At 52.1% G+C, this 13,264-nt stretch overlaps 1 protein-coding gene across 9 annotated transcripts in view; it reads right to left on the bottom strand.

Annotated features, from left to right (window-relative positions):
- Positions 1 to 12,906, bottom strand: part of PAX5 (paired box 5) — a 186,596-nt gene extending 173,690 nt beyond the window's left edge. For 7 of the 9 annotated variants that reach the window (XM_042243239.1, XM_042243242.1, XM_004004249.5 and 4 more), the window contains exon 1: positions 12,706 to 12,906. In XM_042243239.1, the coding sequence (XP_042099173.1) occupies positions 12,706 to 12,751 (46 nt within the window). In that variant the 5' untranslated portion in view covers positions 12,752 to 12,906. Of the gene's footprint in view, positions 1 to 5,212; positions 6,325 to 12,705 lie in introns of those variants that run through there. The other 2 variants (XM_042243240.1, XM_042243244.1) reach the window with 1 other exon arrangement.
- Between the last annotated feature and the right edge of the window lie 358 nt (positions 12,907 to 13,264).

The following is a 13,264-nucleotide window of genomic DNA, read 5'->3' as shown; positions in this document are numbered from 1 at the left end:
TTTTAATAGTTTTGCAGATTGCCGAGACAAAACCAAACCACTGCCTTGATAAAAATCCTTTCTTTAAGAAGGTGAGGCTCATACCTCAATCAAGATGGCAAAAAAAATTTAAAAAGTGAGGCTGACATGCAGACTTGACCACTGTACCCTCTCAAAGCACATAAAAGAAATAGGTCAAAGGATCACATTTCACTCTACTGCATCAGAATTTGTTATAAAGAAGTTTCCCTGGAATTTTTGGAGTGTTTTCCAATTGGCAAGCAGCTTTATGTTGGTTTAGGGAAAATAAAGAAGCCAGAGGAGGCTTCTGAGTCCCAGGTTGTACAAGGGTTCTGGGATGGACTTTAAGTAAAAAGAGTCTGGGAAAGTATCTCCTCCGCCCAAATAAGCTCCATTCTCATAAAAACATCAAGGTTCATCTGGATGGAAACAGAGATGCAAGTAAATTAAAAGCCAAACCAGTAAACACAGAGTGATCCAGTGTAGCAACATCATCGACCTTGTAGCTGTTAATCAGCCACTAACTGACATCATTGAGGACTGTCAAAAGCCAGAAGCCAAGTCTAAGACTTTCCAATGCTGCTGACAGCTCAGAGACCAAGGAAGAGGAAATCTTCTCCTAACCTGGGACTTTGCAGGGACTGGGTTGTACCATGGAAGCCAGGGCATCGTAGAGGTCGCACACACACACACACACACACACACACACGCACGCACGCACAAATATACTCCAACTCTAAAACATAAAATAGCCACCTCATCTCAGCTATTCCCCAGCACTGAACTACTATCCAGGTTCATGAACAATATCTGAAATAGAGGAGAAAACTACCCATAACATAATCTATTTCCTAAAAACTGCCAAAGCTATTCACTGCATTTTCTCATCAGAATCCAAATTGAATATTTCCCCAAATTTTCAAACTCAGGCTGATTTCATGGCGGAAAAAAAATTTTTTTTATAGATAACAGTACTTAATTCGAGTTCTAAGCTGAATTTCTCTCTGATTTTCAAAATGAGCTTTAATCAGTTTAGATTGTTCTAAAACAGTCCAGACATAAGAAAAAGGGAAACCATCCTGAACAGAATTTTACAGTTAGGAACACAACTGCATAGTTCACCTAAAACAGAAAGACTACAGCCACCCTTGGTCAAGGGTCTTAAGAAAGCCTTGTTCTGGGGTTGGGAGCCCCTAATAAAAAAAGGTTGTATGGATCTTTCAATAACAGGCTGGATTTAAGAGGCAAGTAAATTAAAAACTGAGAGGACAAAAAGAAAGCTAAAAGCACCTAGCACACTTTTGAGACAATCTATTAGTCCAGGCACCAGGGCCATCTGCAATGGCTTGTTCCCTATACTACTGGCAATTTAAATTTTCTGCCCAAAACACAGTAGCAATCTTTGGAGGATTTAAATTCCAAAAACAGTCCTGCAGGACATTTGTGATCTTTGGAGACCATTTGTATTATGGGGAAAAACCCAAGGGTGAGACACTCTAGGTGATAGCAAGTCCCCACACCCTCTAGTCTTGACCACAAAGCCCAGGCTACCAATGCTCTTGTAGAGCCTGATCCTCGTATCCACAGCTGACACTAGACCCAGGATGAGCTGGAGATCCCCTGCATCCCTCAGCTTCCTGGAAAGGCTCCCAAAAACTCTTGGTCCTCTCTGCCACTGAGAGAACATGTCAAGGGGGGGGGGTTGGGTTGGTAAATTAAAAGTGTCATCTGAGTAGGCAATATCTCTTACTTACCCCAAGATTGGAAAGAATCAAAACCAGAAACCCAAGAGAAGGGAGGCAAGAGGATGGAGAAAGAAACCAGAAAAAGTCGTGTGAGGGCAAGTGTACAAAGAGCAGAGACTCAATGAGATGAGACAGCAAGGAGAGTGCCTGGAAGGGAAGCTCAGGTTAGAAATGATGAGAGGGAGAAAAAGGGATGGATTGGCCAGAATGGGGCAAAGAGGGGGTGGGGGGAAGGTGAAGGTAGTGTATACAGTGGGAGGCAAGATGAGAGAAGAGAAAAATGGACGTAGCCCAACAAGGAGGTATTTGGAAGAAAAAGGGACATCTGCGGAGGGGGGACCTTTGTTTTCTGGGACCCCAGCTCCCACCCTGCACTTCCTCAGAGAAGCCAAGTCCCAGCCTCTACTTTCGACAGACCGGAGTACAGTGAGGGTTCATCATGTGGGAGGTGCTGGGGGGAGACACAGACTAAGCTACACTTTTCAGGATCGAGTAGAATTTTCAGAAAGACATGGGCTGACACAGAGACAGATGCAATAAATCCAGGCAAAGACCAGGAAACTGACTCGCAGATACAAGAGAATCACAGCCCCGCCCCTACAGGGCACATAGAGCAGGGGTTGCAGGAGGGGAGGGCAGGGGGGAAGGGATGAATACCAGATGCCCTTGGGACTTTCCTGGCTCTGGTCTGGAAGGAGCTGGCCTCCACAGATGCTCCTCAGGCCCTGATAAGGACATGCTACCCACCAGGGTCCCCCCGTCCACACCCACAATGACCATGTCTGGGCCTAGGGTCTTGGGGAAAGGGTCTGTGCTGACTCAATGGTAGATTGAACTCCAGGATCCACAGGGTCATTGAAATTCCTCCTATTAGTATCAGAAAGGATGATTAAGGGTACACACAAACATGCAAACAGGAACACAGGGAAGGGCAGAAATGAAATCTTACTAACTCTCAAACTGATAGGTGCTGGCACACATGGGCAGAAGGGCCATGGATACAGACATAGTTAAATTAGACAGACAGTGCCTTGCACTTATATGTAGCCATCCAAGTGGCCACTGCCTACTCTCTGGAATCTGAGTCCCTCTCTTTCCCTTTCCTGAATCCTCAAAAGACTGCCTCCAGCACTGTCCCTGGGAATTTCCTGTCAGTCCTTTTGTCTCTCTGACCTCAGTATCGTTCTCTGTAAAATGGATGTAGCTGAAAGTTTAGAAGACAGTTGGTTAGGAGACTGGCTATAAAAGTGCTTTGTAACTGGTAACCATAGGTGGGGGTGGGGACAAAAAAACTCAGAAGCCCACACCCTGGCAGTGCCTGCCCCTCCCCCTATACCAGCTATCCACAGAAGCCACCCAGCTTCAGTGGGCGAGAGGGGATAGGAGTTGGGGTGGTAAGCAACTGACCAGAGTCAGGAAGAAAGACAAGTAGGTCTGAGCCCCTACTTACCGGGCAACCTCTCAGGATCTACTATGCACCCCCCCCACTCAAGCTAAAAAAAAACTGGGGCTCCAAAGTGGAGCCTATATTATGGAAACAAATAGCTTTGGATATCAGGACCAAGGGCACTTCCAGAGAAGACAGCTCTGGAAGCTAGGCGGGCTGGGGCCCAGCCCCCACCGTGCTGCAGGGAAAATTGAAAATGGGAGGAGGGAGCACTTCCGAAGGAATGGGCAGATGAGAGCCCTGAGGAGGAGGGATAGAGAGGGGCATTAGTGGTTGGCTAACCCACACCTGGAAGAGGCTACCTTCTTCACCCCCATGCACGGCCTTGAGACCACCAGGTCTTGATGCTATCTGTCCAAGCGCCTGGGCACAACCTCTGGGCAGCCAGGCTCTGTGCAGAAGGGGAGAGTGGATTCCCACAGGCAAGGATAGAAGCGCAAGAGCAGCCCTCCCCATTTTGTCCTCAAATCGCTCCTTGACCGAGCTAAGGGCATGGTCACCTCTCAGAGTATTGACAGAAACTCCTTTGCTTTTCTGGCTCAGTCTGCGAGATCAGAGCTTCCCCAGAGCCAGGCTAAGTCTGTACAGGAGACGGCTGCTGGGGGCGCTGGGGTCACCACGGACTGGAAACCGTTTTGGCATAGGCCCCAAACGGTGAGGAGTCATTCAGGCTGGGATCCGAGCTAGCGGCTTCTCTTCGAAAATCTCCCCACGGCTTTGGTGGATGACCTCGGACTCGGGGAAATTGGACACAAAGAGAAACTGACTTGCCCGCAGCCAGTCCCCACAGCCTAGATCAGCATTTCGCTGCCTACCAGGCCATTCGGCCTCCGGGGCAGGAACGGACATCTTCACCCGGGGAAGCTCGCCTTCTCTCCAGCCGGGTCTCGCCTGCCTTTGTTAAATAGGGGACCTAAGGCTAGGTAAGCAGGATCCTGCGCTGTCTGAAGGCTCCCGGCGCGGAAGCAACTCCCTGACCTGCGGCCCGTGGGGGCCGGAGCTGGGCACCCGGCTGAATGCTGCTGAAGCCTGGCGCCTTGCTCCCAGCTCCGCAGCAGCTCTGAAGGAAAATACGATTCGTTCCACTTGGAATTTCCTCGAAATCTCCGAATCTAATCCGGCTTTAACTCACCGTGAGAGGAGCGCTCATCTCACAGGAGGCTGTGCTAATGGGTGAACTGCAGATCCCGACGGGTCAGGGAGTCGGCTGGCCTCGCCTGCGCCCAAAATGACCCTTCCCCGTCTGCTACATACGCGGTGTCTTTCAGAAGACGAGGGCTCCTGAATGGTGACTAATTGGCTTCTTCTTCTATTTTGTTTTGTTTTTTTGTTTTTAAGGGAGAAGCCATCATGAGGCAAACGTCCTGCACAGAAGGACTTGATAGTGTCTTTAAGGGTCTCTGTATGAACTGGAGGCTTCTAAGCAGAAGCTCAGCTCAGGGTCCGCTACTTCGTTGATTTTTCAAATCCCACTCCTCAACTCCAGAATGCCTTTGGAGCTCTGGACCTGGTGTTCTCGCTTAGCTCGCAGCCTCTTTCTCCAGACTTACAAGCCCAGAGGCACTGCTGGGGCCCCACTTTCCCTCCAAGCCCCAGTCTTTATCAGCCCTATGGGTGAAAAAGGCGCCATCGGGTTTAGGGTGTGGGGCGCTGAGACTCAGACTGACCTCTCCCTACAACTTCATGCTCTCTAACTGGCCCGGCCCAAAGCTCTCTCCAGGTCTGAGTCCCGATTCTCCCGGCACACTGAGACGTTGCTGCCAGAGCCCCGGAAAAATTGCAGCTGGCTGCGTACACTACCGGTTGCTGGAGGCGGGATTCCCGGTGCCAGGTGCTCCTGGCCGGGTCGACCAGGCGCTTTGCTCCACATCCCCTGCCTGGGAGCCCTGCACTTTGCAAACTTGACAGCGCGGCCTCAGAAGTCCTGGGTCCTCCCATCCTTAGTACCTGCCCCGCGGTCTGGAACCACCAACCCCATCCCGGCGGGAGAGTGAGAGAAGCGAGCTCGCCGCCTACTTACTATGCATGGATGCAAACGGGTCGTGCTTACAGTGTATTTCCATCGGGGCGCTCCAGACTGCAGGCCGGCCCACGCTGCCGCCTCCCGGCGCCAAGGGGCTGCCCAGCGAGGCTACGGAGCCGCGCCGCCAGGCCGGGAACTGTGCGAGCTGGGTTCAGAAAACACTGCTGGAGCCTCGGGGCCTCTCTCAGAGCCGCTCTGCTGGAGATCGCCGAGAGCTGCGCCTAGAGGCGGGAAACGGCGCTAGTGCAGTCCGGCCCGGAGCTGTGCACCCAACTCCCGGTGGCTTCCCTCCCGGGCTGGCTCAGGCGGCGGCTCCGCACCCGGCCCGGGGTAGCTACGGCTAAGGCACCCGCAGCTTCGGGGGCATAGTTCAGGAGCCCGCCTCCGGGACCGCCTGGAGCCCCCCCGCCCGGCCGCCGGAAGGAGCGGCTCTAAGGAGGCCTGTGGGACACACAGCCCTTGACTTCACTCGGTGGGCAGCGAGGCCCGCGGGCGGCCAGGCTGGTTCCGCGGCTTCGCTGCCTCTGGAGTCTCTCCTCGATCCCTGTCTCCACCGGATCCTCTCTCTCTCTGCTGCGTTGAGTTCTGGGCTCGGACGTGCGGCTTCAGCTTCTTTCCTCTCGGCTCTCCGACGTCTCGGACGAAGTTGCAAAGAACTTCCTCTCTGGCGGCGCTGGGGTCCGGGCGGGTTCTGAGACGCTTACGCCACTGACGTTGGGGCCAAGACTCCGGAGTCCCCGGGAGCCTGCAGCCCTCACACCCTGGGACCCAACGCTTTCAAAGTTCCCGCGGGGCCCGCTGCTCCCTCATCGCCGGGACCAAGAATGGGGACAACAGCGACAGTCTCCTCCTCGTCGGAGTATTTGTCTCGCACCCACCAACTCTTCGAGCTTCCGCCGCTTTCTCTTGGGGGTGGGGGGTGGGGGTGGTCTGGTTCGAATGTCTTTCAGTTGCCTCTTCCGGGACGGCCGCCGCGCCTACCCCAGGCGTAGAGCGAGGGACAGAGAAGAGACCGAAAGGTCCCCTAGACCAAAGCCGCCGGGACTGCCGGTGCTGAGATGCAGCCTCTGTCGGCTTTTACTGCCAGCGCAGCTACCACCACCGCCGCCTTCGGCGCTAGCCCTCCGCCTGCTCGGCGCGCAGAGTGCGCCACCGCGCCGCCCCGGAGCCGCTTTCAGGACCCGCTGCGTGTGGACAGCGCCGCCCGGGGCTCAGCCTCCCTCCGGGCGGGGGCGGGGCGGAGGCTAATCTGCCAATCACGCTTCATCAAACCAATCAGAGCAGTAGCAGCCGGCTCTGAACCGAGACACCACCCTATTGGCTGAGCAACCGGCGGGCTCCGCCTGATTAGCCGATACCTGGGCAATGGGAGAGAATGGAGGGCGGGGCCCAGGCGGCGGCGCCACGTTCATTGACAAACGCGCGGGGCGAAGGCCTAGCGGAGTGCAAATTGGGGGAAGGGGACGCGGATCCACACAGCGCCAGGAAAGTCCCGCAGCAGATCCGGCCGGAGCCTGACCTCCCAGCCGCAGCATTGGGACCCTAAAATGCCCCGACGGATTGAGGGCAGCCTAGGCGAGGATGGCGGGTGGGGAGTGTGGATGGGGAAACAGTCTCCAGAAAACACGCGTGTGCACACACACACACACACACACACACACACACACACACACACAACGGATGTTGGAGGAAAACAAGGAGCTCAGTAAAGATCCAACTTTCAATCTAAGCACCATCAGACTTGCAATGGAAACGTAGCTTGTGCACATCTGCTCCGTTCTGACCTCAGTTTGCTCGTCTGTAAAATAGGAGAGTTGTCCTACCTAGCTTTTATGGAAGGCTCTCCTCCCAGTGGAAATATTTCATAATTTTCTCAAGCGCCAACTAAGCTGCCGCTGCTACCTCTTCGTCTACCCTCCTCCCCTGCTCTAACTAAAGAACTCTCAATTCTGAGCTAACCATAGACAGAGACATGAGGTTGGGGGACCATCTCACAATCCTTTAAAGTTAGTAACCAGGATGCTCCTTTGCGGGGGGTGGGGGGTGTCCATCTGAGGCTTTGGACAAGGTTGTCCAAGCACTGAGCCCCGAGTCCCTCTTTCCAGCCTCAGACAGGAGTTGCCAGATGCTTTGGGGGCTAATGATGCGACCAGCAGAAGATTTCTGTCTGCACGGGCAAGTCTGCCTCCGCAGCAAGACATGAATAAACCCTGTCCCGTCCAGTGCTAATGAGAGTCTCTGAAGCGGTTGTGTGGGCGAATAGGCGCATTCAGTCTGCAAGGGCCATGCAGAGGCGCGCTAAGCGTGTTATTAACGCTGTAGCTTTCAGTTGTCGAGAAAACCCGACTTTTCCCTTCCAGGGGAAGTGCTTGTCGTTTTTAAGACAAAAATGGGTGGATTTCTAGCAGACCTTTTTTTGGTCCAGAAAGGCAAGGTTTTTGACCAGCAAGAATCAGTTTCCCAGGAGTGTGAGGCCCTGGGACCACAGGCAAAGGAACTGGACTTTGAAATGGAAGCATGTGATAGCCATTCTTCGCCTGGGCGGCAACAGTTCTGTGCGTGCCTACGTTTGCTGGCACCCAGGACAGGAAGAGTAACTGAAGACTCCCCTTGCCCAACAGTTCGTGGGATTTGATCCAAGACCCACTATTTCAAATTCACAAGTGATGATCTTCTAGTATTACACATAAATCCACCGAAACAAGGGCTCTGAGATGTCTGCTCTGGATCTGGACTTGTAAGGAAGACAGAGCACCAGTTGACCCTGGGAGGACTCCCAGGACATTCTTTACTTCAGTTACCCTTCTTTCTACCTCTGTCCAATTTCTCACACTCAGAACCAGATCGGCCCTCGGAACCACCTTCTGTTCCTGTCCCAGATCCAGCTGCTCCTGAAGGGTAGATAAGTTTCCAGCAGTGACACTGTCCCCAACCCCTCCAGGGCACAGCTGCAGAAAACAGACCCAGGAAATCCTCTGGGGGCCCAGGAGGCTGCTGTAGGCACTGGGGTGGGGCAACATTATCTCTTCTTTGTCTGGAACCCTGCCTGTCCTGATCTTCCACCACACCCTCCTCGCCTAGGAGCTGGAAGATCGAAACTACGCAGAGGAACCAGGATTGAGTTAGAGTTCCCCCGTTCACTCCACCCGGTGGCGCTTGATGGATCAAAAGTGGACTAAGAATTCAAAACGGCAGTTCTGCCCTCCCACCGGAGAGGCGGGAGTATGGGAACTCCCTGAGGGGAAGCAGTCAGAGACACATCCACCTCCAGCTCTACTCTAGTTCAGGCCTAGAAACTCAGATTCTAAAGTCTTACAGCTCAAAGAGCCATGAGGCTATGTCTTCCCCATTTTATAGATATGAAACCTGAAGGCAATACAAGAGGCTACTTGTCCAAGGTCACATAGCATGTCCGGGATAGAGGAAAGGCTGTGAACCAGAAACCTCTTTCTCAGAAGGGTTTCTCCAGAGCCACTCTTGGCATGTGGAGAGTTGTTGTTGTTTTTATTTTGGTGTGGGGGGAGGGGGTGGAGGAGAAGGGAACCCAGATAGGATATGTCAATACAACCCGGTTTTCCTTCTGATACCAGTGCAGCTTGGACCGAATCTCCCCTCAAAGCACTGCCAGGGTTGAATAGAACCATATATTAATATATTACTCAAACAGGAATGGGTCAGATTTCCATTTTGCACAGAAGGCTTTTGGGCTTCTGGGCGGTGTTGGGCAACCTAACCTGGGCTGCAATAGCAGCCCACTTTCCACCTTGCAGTACACAGCAGGGAGGGCGTGTACCTCCGGATAGGAGATTATTCACAGCTGCCTGAGTGGGCCGGCCTCCCCGATCTTCTAACACCAAGAGGCACCATCAGATATCCTGGCCACCTAAACCAGCCTTATAGTCCACCAAATGGTGGCCCAGAAAAGTTACTTGACTATCCTGGGATAATACAGCAATTCCTTGACCAGCCCAGCACCGCTCCTTAGTCCTGCCTCCAAAAGCTTTCCCAGCTCACAAGTCTGGGTCTAGGAGACACAGGTTATCAGGGAGCTGGTCTCCAAGCTGCTGTGCTGAATGCGGTAGGGCGTTGCTGTATGCAACAGCCTTGTGGTTTCATTCCCCAGGCCCTATACTAAGGGAAGGAGGCAGGAGACTGGGAAAGGAAAACTTCCAGAAAGAAATTTAATTTGTGTAAATCGAATCGCCTTTGAAAGTTTTGCTATTGAAAGAAAGCCCATTCAGAAAAATGTTTGAGAAGCCACCTTGAGAGGAACATCCACCTCAGTCTCCATACACAAACCTGACTGTACCCGGGACACGCTTCCTCCCGGCCTCTCTTCTGCTTTCTCCTGGGCCTGCCCCTCCTGCACCCAGCTGTGCCTGTGGGTTGGGGCTGCTATAGCACTCACTGGGCCTAAGATTGACTCCTGCAGCCCAAGTCCAGCCCATCTCCCTGTTCCTGCTTTGGGTAAAGCGAGGCCTACAGAGCTCAGATTGGTTGCTCAATTCCTGAAAGCCAGAGATGCCTGAGCAATGCTATCCTAACTTGGTGGGTCCCTTCTAATCCTCATTTTAAAAGCATCAAAGAGAGAAAGCAACTGACCCTAAGTTACACAGCAATTCGGGTCAGAGCCATTTCCTGCATGATTCCTTTCTCCTGAATCAGAGGTCTACTCTGCTTGGCCCAAGTCTGTTTGTAAGAATGGTTGAAGTGGGAGGAAAAGGGGAGAATTTAACCATATTTTTCAAAAACTGTAAAATGCCTCTATCAGGTTTTGTTATTACCACCACACCTCAAAAGCCAAGAACTCTGGGACTACCTTTATTTATCCCAAAGGTGCTTCCTGCTTTTCCTAGGGCTCAGCTTCCTCGTGTGTCTGAAAAGAATCCCTGAGATGAGACCTTTCAAAGTCCTGAAAGATGAAGATCCATGGGTAGAGGGTATTAATCCCACCAGGCTCATTCCAGAACTAGGGGAATTGATGCCAAGGTCCATGAATGCAGCGTTCAGCCTACCCTGCTCTCCCTGGCCTTGGGACTCCTTAACCCCCACCTCAGCTAACTTGCCTAATTGTCATTTTTCTCCATGGGGGGGGGGTGGGGGGCACGTGGGGCTCTATTGCCTTTTCAAGCAAAAATAAGAGGTTTAAGGGCGGAAGAATTACCTTCCAGTCCTACTCCTTCCATACTTCCTTCTGTGTAATCTCAAATAAGTCCCTGCCCCTTTCTGGACCTCAGTTTTCCCTTTTTTGGTACCACAAGGAAGAGGCTAGACAAGAATATGCCTAAGTGGCTCCTTGTTCAGGTAGGATCTCACCAGATCTTCGACTTAAGCTAGAAGACCAGATATGCCTTCCCCATCATTCAGATGGGGAAAGTGAGGTTAAGTGAAGACATGGAATACAGTTCTGAAGGATGTAAAGGGTCATCAAGGGACCCATAAAAAGCCTTGGAGTTGGGAGGAGGAGACACCCAAGCAAAAATCCCCAAACTAGACTTGGACACCCTCAACCTGGGCAGTTTCTCAGCTCTTTTTTATTCCCCAGCCGTGTTGTGGGCTGGAACAGACAGGCGCAAGTGTAGTGTTACCTGAGATATCATCCTTTCCCAGGTAGGGCCCTCATCCAACAGAAAGGTGAAGAGGGGCGTGGCTCTCCAGATTTTTAAACTGGCCAGGCCTTCGGTCCCCAGCCCCACCCAGGCCTGTCTTGAAGAGGAAGGAAATGCTTTATTGATTAAACGATTATTCAGGCGATTGAACTAATCAAAGAGCCCATCGACCGCCATGAATTACAGTCTTTGTAGACAGCTTGTCTAGAGGCAGCCAGGCCAGCCACGCAGACCCTCTCGAGCACCCTCTCAGGCTTTTGACCCACTCCCAACGCATGCACACCCCCTAGTCCCCAGTGCAGATGCTTCTGGAGTCTCACCTACTAAGGGAGTAGTGGGGAGAGTGGGGGTGGAGCAAAGGGGGTTTCCAGGTTCCCTTTCCTGTGCCGTCACCCTGGGGAACCTTCTTCATTTCCCTGCCTCTTAGATTTCTGCCCTCACTTCTCTTCAGTCATGATTTTGGAAACACATATGAGCCTAGGGAATTGTCCTGGGTTTCCAGATACAAGTTCACCCCCCACCTCCCTCCTTTTTGACCCGTACTTAGGGAAGGTGGAGGTAGAGACTCGCAGAAGCACAAGGATATGGGGAATGGAGTTCTGTCAGGGCCAGAAGTGTGTTTGGATGGGGGTTAGCACTTTTGGCCTAATGAGTGAAAGAGGCACCCATACCCTGGCTTTTACCTCAGGGCAGACAGAAGCTTCCTGCAGCCTGCCACCTCCTCTCCGACATAAACACCCACCGTTACCCACTGCCTGGAACTGTGGGAGGCACACCAGGCTCTGTGCTAGAAAGGCCTGCCTGTGCGTATACAGGTTCAGAGCTGGATGCCCCAGTTAGACACACAGGTCCACCTACTTTCACTCTCTTCCTGGCACCCACAAGATAAAACTTGAGCATAACTCAGAGGCTCATCTAGGTAAGAGTTAAGGCAGACTGGGGATCCCTAGAAAAGTCACAACTAGCTTATAGGTAGGCAAGGTAGGCTGCCTCCTCTCACCTGCCAGGGTTGTGCCTGCAACAGAAGACCCTTTTGTATAAATGGTAGGCTCAACAGTACCTAAAGAGTGAAGCAGTGTATACCACACATTGAATGGCTGCACACCTCTACTCCTGTTCTCGCAACAGAACGGAACCTGAGCCTGACTGATGGCAGCCTTAGTACAACAGACCCCCACAGGTTCCAGACCTATCTTTGTGTCTAGAGGCAGGCACTTTTGTATACACTGGTATATGCCCAGTGAACAGCAGCTGACATCCAAAAATGGAGGGGTCAGTGTAACCATCTTATTCTCACTTCCAGAATCACTTGAATTGTGACAGGTGAACACAGACCCTTAAAGGAGTAGATGTACAGACACTCATTAAAATTTTACACATATATAGCCACGCATAGACATACATTTTGGATACTCAAAAGAACAGTACCCAGAAACAGCAACTTATAAACAAATACTAACAGATTCATGTATATAAATACACACACACATGCACATAGATTCTTCAACACACACACTTCCTCTACATACATATATATGTACATAAACATATATATATAAAGGGACACACAAATTGTCATTGTCACTCAGGCACATTCTGAGCCCCTATGTAAACACACAGACCCAAACTTTCAGACCCCCAGATAAACATCCACATGAAAATTCAGAAACAGAGAAAAACACACGCAAACTCACAAACACTTGAACTGAATCAGAAGTGTGTGAACAGATTGTTGAAGAGAAACATGCCTCAGACAGACGCGCAGTCAAAATCCTTGCGAAAATGAGGCGCACCCCCTCCCCCAGGGCCGAAGTGTTTGAGGACCAGCGCCCCGCTGGGTCTCTTGAGTTAGCAAGCCTAGAGCGCGTATCGCGGTCCTACCTGTCCTGCCGGTCCGAGGAGTCGGGTAATTTTTCTCTAAATCCATTTTGATTTTTCAGAACTTGATGTAATGGACAGGGAAAAAAAGTTTCCACTTTTTTGTGCTTTTTTTTTTTTTTTTTTTTTGGTGTCAGGGGCCGCTCACAGGTCGGAATAATTCAAGCCTTCCGCTCCCCCGCCGAGCTGGGGTAGCTGATCACTGAGCTGAAACTAAACGTTTTAGGTGGAAAAAAAGCGTCCGAAGGCACCGTGAAATGATTAAGGAACTAAAGAGCTTCTCGCCATGTGAGATCATGTCCTGTTCTCGCCAACATCACAAGATGTCCCCAGACACGCCGCGCCCCCAGCGTGCCGCCCCGCACTGCAGGCCCCGAACTGGGAAAGGGTGTCCGCGCTCTTCGGCCCTGCCTGCTCAGCGGGCCGGACGGGGCTGGCCGGGTCGGGCCGGAGCAGTGCAGGAGGCCGGGAGAGCAGCAGTACAGCCGCCGTGCCGCCCTGGACTTTTATAGAGGGTTGGTGGGGGAGGGAAGGAAGGCTTCAACAGAGCCGGGAGCTAGCC

This window comes from Ovis aries, chromosome 2 (assembly GCF_016772045.2).
Source record: "Ovis aries strain OAR_USU_Benz2616 breed Rambouillet chromosome 2, ARS-UI_Ramb_v3.0, whole genome shotgun sequence".
NCBI classification, from domain to species: Eukaryota; Metazoa; Chordata; class Mammalia; order Artiodactyla; family Bovidae; genus Ovis; species Ovis aries.
This window is presented reverse-complemented; position numbering and strand designations above follow the sequence as displayed.